This window comes from Tasmannia lanceolata, unplaced genomic scaffold, assembly GCF_043159265.1.
Source record: "Tasmannia lanceolata isolate RefF3 unplaced genomic scaffold, GAP_Taslan_0.1 ptg000002l, whole genome shotgun sequence".
Lineage (NCBI taxonomy): Eukaryota > Viridiplantae > Streptophyta > Magnoliopsida > Canellales > Winteraceae > Tasmannia > Tasmannia lanceolata.
In genome coordinates this window covers 6,243,966-6,253,240 of record NW_027518679.1, presented here as the reverse complement: position 1 = coordinate 6,253,240, position 9,275 = coordinate 6,243,966, and the positions used below count along the sequence as shown (strand labels likewise).

At 41.8% G+C, this 9,275-nt stretch overlaps 1 protein-coding gene and 1 non-coding gene across 2 annotated transcripts in view; one reads left to right on the top strand and one right to left on the bottom strand.

Annotated features, from left to right (window-relative positions):
• The first annotated feature begins 1,944 nt into the window (after positions 1–1,944).
• Positions 1,945–9,275, top strand: part of LOC143875314 (BTB/POZ domain-containing protein) — a 44,418-nt gene continuing 37,087 nt past the window's right edge. The window contains exons 1-2 of the mRNA XM_077376958.1: positions 1,945–2,227; positions 2,309–2,454. Of these exons, the coding sequence (XP_077233073.1) occupies positions 2,115–2,227; positions 2,309–2,454 (259 nt within the window). The 5' untranslated portion in view covers positions 1,945–2,114. The remainder of the gene's footprint in view (positions 2,228–2,308; positions 2,455–9,275) is intronic.
• On the bottom strand, positions 6,665–6,742 carry LOC143845843 (small nucleolar RNA snoR35). Its single transcript, XR_013234544.1, has one exon. It is a non-coding gene; the product is annotated as a small nucleolar RNA snoR35 (small nucleolar RNA).

Genomic DNA, 9,275 nt, shown 5'->3' with positions numbered 1-9,275 from the left:
AAATCGAGTCAACCCGACCCAACCCAACCCGAATTGGAAATTAGGTTGGGTCGGGTTGAGGAATTTGCAGATCGGGTTGGGTCGGGTTGAACCCGGTCAGGTTGGAAATCGGGAACTACTTTTCCTTATTCAATATGTGTGGGTCAAATTAGGGAAAGTTTGATCTTACGAATGCAGGACACCTGTAAAAATATTAACGAATTCTGGGCACCTTATGATGTGGTATGTACAATTCTTTCTCGGCCCTTGCATCGCACGGTGTTTTTTGCTAGATGGGGGTTTCACTATTCACTGCTGAGGTGGCAACAGGAGAGAAAAGGGAAGGATTTTATGAATTTTTGAAAAATTCTTTTTTTGACTTTTTTAAACAAAGGCACCCATTCAACCCACATATTTTCAATCCTACCCCTCCTTTATGCTTTTTAAATATAATAAATCTAATGGGTGATCTTAACCATCAGATTTAAGAGGAGCTACATATTATGGAAACCTCTATAGATTAGAGGGCTAGGATTAGCCTATGGAAATGATTTTTGGGGCATAGCCTATTGAAGTTGTGTTCCATCACATGGACGGTTTGGATCAACCTATGATGTAGTTCGTACAATTCTTGGGCTAGGTACGGGTTCAAGATTCGTGACCCGTAAATTTCCCCGGGTCATTTTGACCTTCCCCGTGTCACCTACGGGTTGGGTCAAACCCTGTCATTTTTTTCAAAATCCTTTAGAGGAACAACATATTATGGAAACCTCTATAGATTGGAGGACAAGGATCAGCCTATGGAAATGATTTTACAGGCACAACGTATTGATGTTGTGTTCCATCACATGGACGGTTTGGATCAACCTATGATGTAGTCCGTACTGTTCTTGGGCCGGGTATGGGTCCAAGATTCGTGACCAGTAAATTTTCCCAGGTCATTTTTTATCTCGCCCGTGTCACCCGGACCCATACGGTTTGGGTCAAACCTCCCATATTTTTCAAAATCTTTTTCATGGGCCCGAATATTAATTTCTTCAAATCTTTGAACTGGTCTATCCCCCACAGTTTGTTGGCCCAAAAATTAATTTCTTCAAATCTTTGAACAAGGTAGGCCCCACCTGTATTTTTCAAAATTAATTGTACGCACCACCTCATGATCCAAACCCTCCATTTCATAATCCTAGCCCTCCGATCTAAATAAAAACTGCATATTACGGAAACCTCTATAGATTGGAGAGTTGTGATCATCCCATGAAAATGATTTTTGGGCCACAACCTATTTACATTGTGGCCCATCAAATTAATGGTTTCAATCATCCTATGGTGTGGGTCTTGCATTAACATTAAGGCCAAATTTTAGGGCCCACCTATATTTTTCAAATGAAGTTTGCAATCAACGCCATAGGATAATCCAGGCCGTCCATTTGATGGGCCGCAACGCAAATAGGTTGTGCCCCCAAAATCATTTCCCCTCCGATCTATAAGGTTTCCGTAATATGGAGTTTCTCTATTGTCTATCATGAGAAGTTAAATATAATTTTTCCTCACTCCCCGTGCATCACACGGGGTGTCCCACTAGTGTATTTCTTGTTGTTGAATATCGATCTTAAGAAAAAAAGGCTATTGATATTGGCACTGTCATGTTTTGATAACTGCACCAGCATACCTTTCTTGACTATTTAATCATCTGTTAATAACAATTTCTAAAAGAACTTTCTGAAACGAGTTAAGATAGAAAAGTCTAGCTGAAATAGTGCAATTATCAAAACATGGTAGTGCAAATATCAGTTCCCTAAAAAAACTACATATATGCAATTGTATAACAGCCAAAGACCCAAAAAAAAAATACACATTACTGGTCTTTACTTCAATTTTCTGAAAAAAAAAATACAATTAAAAGATTCTGGAAGTATCATTTTCAATTTTTCATACATGATTTTGTGAATACAGTAGATGCAAAAAACAAAGCGCTATCAAATGAATGGTCTGGATCAGTCAGAAGTGGGACCCACTATGCGCCTCGTGCTAACCCAACGAAATGTCCCCCCATTCCATATTTCCATGATTCATCCTTTTATTTACACTTCAGACAGAAGTCTACTCTCCCCAGTATTTCAGCTTCACAGAGAGAGATGAGTGATTCGAAGGTAGAGACAATTTCTAGACTGGCTCAATGGAAGATAGAGAGCTTTGGGCCCTGTTCTTTCCGGAGATCCGATCCCTTTAAGGTCGGAATCTGGAACTGGTAATCCCTTCTCCGTTTTCAATTTTCCTTCTTCTTCTTAGTCGGTGCTTGAAATCACTCATCTGGGTAGTGGAATTTCAGGTATTTATCCATCGAGAAGAATAGATATCTCTACGTTCGTCTCTTTCCAGAACCCTGTCGTACTTCGAGAGAACAGCCTCCCATCGCGAGGTTTGTTCTTCGCGTCTCAAACGTAGGTGTCAACCGACGCCCCTACATTTCTCCCGGTACCACTCACTACTCCTACCTTTTGTATTTGTTTTTATCTATCTTCTCTAATCGACTCTGTATTCATTACTTTGGAGTGATTTTTCACTAGGATATCAATTTCTTCTACATCTACAATGAAAAAGGAATCAGATTAGCCTTCTTAATGAAGACCGACAATATTATTTTGGGTTTTTCCTTTTCTGAACGCCCAGCAATTTTCTTACTCATTTGTCATGTATAAATCATAAGAGGAATCCAAGAAAGAATCTTGTTAGTGTAGATACTATGTAATTGTTTATAATTTTATAGAATTTAGTCTTTGTTCAGTAAAACTTAACATTAATAGCTCTGTCTAACATATTTCTTTTGACAATTGTACAATTGAATGTGACTAACATGGTGTTACGTGCCTAATTGGCCGTAACAGAATTAAACAAAGAAAAAATATAGAAAGAGATGAGGGAATGGTTGATTCGAGGCAACCGGACGTCCTAGTGGTTCAAATCGAGAGGAACCATGACTCTCCTAAACAAAGTTTCCCTTGTTTGCTGTAATTTTCTCATCTTTTTTCCTTTCATTCAATTACAACTGCTTAAATACAAGTAAAAGAGAATGCCACATCACAAGTCCATCTATCCACTTACATGACACATCACCAATAACTAACCCCATAACTCTAAAACACATAGCTACTACCTAATAACTAGATAATAACTAACCCCATATACACTATTAACTTGCACATATCTCATGGTACTATAGGAAATCCGGGCATAACGATTGGTCTAACCCAGCTTACAAAATGACTTTGCATAATTTCTCAAACTACATCTGTGCTTCTTGGGTTCCAATCTTGCTTGCTAGGACAACGGACTTGATTTTTTATTATAGTGAGAGCAAATCTTGGCAGTTCGTGAAAGAAACTGGTTGGGTAGTTATTTATGCATTTTGTTATGGTAGATTATGCATTTACGTCTTTCTCTTATTGATGCAATCCAACCATCCACTACTCCTTGGCATGTGAGGACGAGGAGTTTATGTTAACTAACTTCCATTGAACTAACCAAGCACTTTGTTGCCGTTGCTGTGACTTTGACTGTTTTGGAAGTTTATATGGGATAGGGTAGTTGAGTAATGATAGGTTTAGAAATTAGGTTAAACTGGGAAGTAGAGTTTTGGTGGGAAAAGAGATTGAGGGATATAAAACTACCTATGTGCAAGGGCTGCTGCACAATTTCACAATTGTTTTTAAAGAAAAGTTTCTTTTTTCTTCTTTAGAGAAGGTGGTAGTTTTATTTGTTCTTCTTGGATTCGTAGAACATCCCGTCGTGGATTCGAAAGTCTATTTGATCGGAGGTCGACAATGATTAACCCCTGCCATGTTCTTCGCGCTTCCGGCCATGCTAGGTGGTATCTGAGCCTACTACTTTCAATGGCTTCCCACGAAGAATTAGAAAATCAAGCAACCATTATGACAAAGATGTTCATTGTTCTTTAGGCTATTGTTGATCAAATAGCAAAGCAATTGGCACGGTTGAATCCCCTTAAGCACGAGCAATGCCATATCGACGACGTTGATTGGCGATGGCATGCTTAAGCTCTACATTGAGTTCCACATCCCGACCCTAGGGTTCCTTATCACCAAAGGAGAATTATTCTAGCAAGGAGGCATTTGACGACATCGTTCACCCGAGGCATGCCCATGGTCGTGTGCTATAAGTGGTGGCTTGTGATCGTGACTACCATATTGAGGTGGATTTACCCGAGTTCAACAGTCAACTTCATATAGAAGATTTTCTAGATTGGCTTGCGGCGGTTGAGAGATTTTTCGACTACATTGAAGTATCCGAGGAGAAGAAAACAAAGCTCTTGGCTATCAAGCTTAAGAGAGAAGCTTCAAAATGGTGGGAGCAACTCCAACTCTCTTGCACAGTGATGGGAAAGCAACCAATCCAGATGTGGATTCGGATGCATCAAATCCTTCGTGAGTGATTTCTATCCATTGACTAAGATCATATACTCTTCTAGCGGTACCAAATTTTTTGCCAAGATAGCAGATCAGTGCGAGATTATGCAAAGGACTTCTACAGGCTATGGGTCTAGGAATGATATTTCAGAGATCGAGACACAAGGCATAGCATGTTACATCAGAGGTCTTCATCAGGCAATCCAAGACCAGGTCACTCTCGACCCGGTTTGGACACTATATGAGACTGTGAAGATGGCAGAGCGAGTGGAGACCATGCAAAACTGGCCAGCCAAGTGGACTTCTTACGAGAGGCTAGCTGTGGTAGAGGCACCACAAGTGGCAATTCCAACGGTGAAGGAGGAGATGATTTTGAATCTTCATGTTGGGACAAGCAAGCTTGCTTAGGCATTCTTGACATGAGGAAGAGGACGTGGAGACATCCCATCTACTTTGACGACTCCCATTACATAACGTGATCCGTACGAGTTGCAGTTCGATCCGCGTATTGTATGCTACGAGTGCAATCAATTGGGTCACAAATCCAACCAATGCCCCCAAGGTGGCCGACGTACTACCAATCTAACCATTGGTAACGAGCATGAAGAGGATAATCTAGAGCATTGTGATGAAGAGGAGCAAAATATGGTAGATGATCTTATCCCTACTACTCGTCCGCTCGAACTATCTCTAGTGTTGCCTTTGATGTGCACATCAAAAGTAGAGGAGTTCACGCAACAGAACAATCTCTTCAAGTGCAAATGCAAGGTTAAGGAAAGAATCTGCAAAGCCATCATTAATGGAGGTAGCATGGAGAATCTCGTGTCAAAGTACATGGCGAAGAAGCTCAAGTTAAAGACAAAGTAGCATCCTACTCCCTACAAGCTCGGTTAGATTTCCAAGTGAAACAAAAAGAAGGTGACTGAACGTTGTCAAATCCCTTTTGAAATTGGTGCTTACAAGGATGAAGTTCTATGTGATATTATAAATATGGATACCGGATGCCTTGGCAATTCGACAGGGATTCCATTCATATGAGATGAGATAATGTCTTCGTTGTTTGACAGAACAATAAAGATATTCCCTTCAACCTTTGATGGATGAGAACCCCAAAGCTTCTCAAGTGGAGGGGCACTCGTGTTTGACGGTAAAGGAATCCCTTACCAAATCCAAGAAGATGAAGCGGATCCACAAAGGCATTAAAAAGAAGCAAAAGCAGCTGACTAAAGCTAATCCTAAGTACAATGCCGGAAAGGAAAATCGTCAATGTGTCAAGGTCTTTGAGGTTGGAGACAAGGTGATGGTCTTCTTGAGGAAGGAATAGTTGCCGATTGGTACGTATAAAAAACTCAAGCAGGGAAAGGCGGGGCCTTACATGATTCTAAAGAAAATTAATGATGTGGTGTACGCATGGTTTTAAATTTTGGTTTTGGAATGCGTTTCGCTCCTCACCGAAACCTAAATTTCGGTCGAAATCGGATACACCATTAAAAAATAAATATTTATTTAATACCAAATTTTGGAAAAATTGTTAAATAATCAAAAAGAGGAATGCTAAGGACAGCGGTTGGTTCCACGTGTCACGGTCTTTTTTTTTCGTACTTGCTAGCAAAGCCTTTTAAAAGTATATTTCCATGTGTCGCGTCTTTTTCTGCATGACTGACAAATATTATGACTTATTCTCCTTTTTAGACAATTGCATTCTCTCCTCTGATAGAACATTAATTTCTCTAATTGGCTTTGTGTGATCGAATGCAATGGGCTGCTACATCTTCTTACCTCCCTTGTAGAACAAACAATGACCTTGATGGCCAAAGGACAGTGTGAGAGGAGACTCCAAACTAACATACTCATGGGTATGCAATCTCTCTGTGAAGCCTTGTTTCTGTAGAAACCAGACTGTCTTCCGGAATCCGGACTTGAAACCTTCTCATGGTTTCCAGTCCAAGATACTGAACCAAGCTAAGAGTCCATTGATTTTGTAAACACAAGCCCATCTTCGTCACTCTCTTCTTGTACGTTGTTACTTCTTGGCGTTGGGGGCTGGGGGTTATTCCTGTGTTTGATGCTCGATGTCGAGCATACATTACATCCCCAGGTCAACATAAAATGGAACTTCCAAAATCGGGGCATCTTATTTGAAGCTACAATCCAGACAAATAAAACCTTTTTCTAGGCCAAGAACAGTGTCTCCTGCTAATCCTCTTGACCAGCACAATGTCAGGGATTCTTAATTGAAACCTATGGATCAACTTCGGATCTCCCAGACTCTGCAGTCGGGACTTTTGCAACTTTATTTTCTGTTCAATCTGGAAGTGCCCTTGTTTTCCATCACTCCAGACAGACTCGCTTAATATTCACAGGAGATTCAATGTTCCAAACATATCAGACAAAATTACTTCATGAAGCTCGGCAATGGCTGTCGTCCCTTAAAATCACGGATATTTAAAAATCGAGATTTTTGGATTGAATTTCTCAAAATTTCAGACGAAAATTATAAAAACATGAAATTTCGACATTTCGGCCAAAATCCGGTACTGTTCCGGGTATTTTCGATTTTGGTGTTGACTGAAATCCGAAATTTCGGTCTGAAATTTCGGTCAAAATTTAAAGCCATGGGTGTACATAATGGATTTCTCAAGTGAGTTGAGTATGTCAAAGACTTTCAATGTCTTGGACCTTTATGAGTTTCATGACACACTAATTAGTAATGCTGTGGTAACATCACCACTGAACTAAAGGTCGAGTTCTCATCAAGTAGAGGGGAGTGACGTAATCCAATCATCCACTACTTGGCATGTGAGGAGGAGTAGTTTATGTAAACTAACTTCAACAGAACTAACCATGCAACGCATCTCTATTGTAGTTGCTATGGTTTTGGTTGTCTAGCGTAGTTGAGTGATGATATGTGTTGAGAAAATCCGCCAGGCAAATCCGATCGGATCGTGAACAAACTAACGGAAACATAAAAGTAAATACAAGGCACAAGATGAACACCAAGATTTATGTGTGTTGGATATAGTTGGATATATGTAATAAGCCTGAGGGCATAGATGTAATTATGTTTCTCCATTATTAATAAATATATTAGTGAGGGGGGGATCATCTCTCTAACTCACTTTCTCTTCTCTAATTCTTTCTCTCAACATGGTATCAAAGCCCTAGGGAAACCCCTTAGCCTCCATCTTCTCCATTCCTCAATCCTAACCCTAACTTAACCCCTTTTCTCATCCTCATCCTTATCACTCCCTAACCCCTTCCTCATTCTCATCTTTATCTCTCCCACACCCTAAACCTAACCCTAACCTTCCCCATATCCAAAACATATTTCATCTATTTGCCCCCTCTCAAACCCACTCGCGCCCCCTAGAAACCCAAGCACGTTCTGCGTTTTGCCCCCCCTCAAACCCACTCGCACCCCCCCTGAAAACCCAAGCAGTGTTTGGATTTCTTTGTTAAAAGCCTTCTTTCTTACCCTCTTTCTTTGATGTGTTAGATTTCTCTTTTCTTACTACGTCTTCGGCATCTTCCTAGTCTCTGTATGGGTCTCTCTATGCACTTGGTCCTTTCTTGTGCGCCTTTTCTATGAGCTTCCTGGTGGATTAGTTAGTTCTTATTCATCTTCTCTACGTCTCCTTGTTGGAGCCCTTGGTTGTGGTTTCTTTGTTTCTTGATCTTTGTTGTCTTGATGGAACCTCCTGTCATCGTTGATCCATCTCTTGGCCTGACCACTGAGACTCATGCTTCTACCACACCGTCGGTTCCTTCTTCATCGTCTCACCCTACCTTGGCACCTGTGGAGGGTTCATACCCATAGTTGAATATTGCCAAGTTTGATGGAACTAACTACCTTCCCTGGAAATTTGCAATTGAGACCTATCTCCTTGAGAGAGGTAAGGTGAGTTTTCTTCGTCAGGACCCCCCTCCACGTACGGACCCGTCCTTCACCCGCCCCCCTCCACGTACGGACCCGTCCTTCACCCGCCCCCCTCCACGTACGGACCCGTGCTTCACCCGTTGGGAAATGGAAGATGCCTTGATTCGCAGTCTTCTATGGCAGAGCATGACGCCTGCCATATCATCCACGATGATTACCTTCCCACTGCGAAGGAGATTTGGGATCATATCACTGACACTTACTCTGGGGTTGAGAATCTTTTACGTATTTGCTCTACTTACTCTGAGTGGATGCGTCTTCGCCGTGGTAATCTGTCTCTGGAGACTCATTATGACCAGTTTCTGTCCTTATGTCAGCAGCTTGACATCTACTTACCCCTCACGTCTGGTGTCAATGTTCTTCGCGGCCAGAGAGAGCAGCTCCGAGTTGTTCACTATCTTGAGAGCTTAGGCCCTGAGTTTGCTTCCTTCCGTCAGCAGGTCCTTGGCTCGGGCACTATTCCCTCATTACGGGAGACTTATTTACGAGCACAACAGTGTCTTGATGATCCATCTCCCAGCCTTCCATCTGAGAGTGCATCTCTAGTTTCTTCTAACAGTTCTGGTGGGTTTCGACCACCTAGAGGAGGTGGCTACTCTACTCGGGCTAGTGGCGGTGGCGGTGGCAGGGTTGGTGCTGGCCATGGTCGTCCTTATTGTACTCATTGTCATAGGGATGGCCACCAGATTGAGAAATGCTACGCACTACATCCAGAGCTTCGCATAGGCCGGTCAGCTCATCTCACTGTGACCGGTCCGTCTGACAGTGTGACCTCTTTGCCTGTCTCTATTTCTGCTGATGAACGTTTCACATTCACGAGATCAGATTATGAGGAGCTGCAGCGGTTCAGACATAATGCCTCCCATCATACTGTTGGCTTTGCTCAGCCAGGTAGCTCACCCACGACCTTACTTTCTAGTTCCGGGTCCTGGATT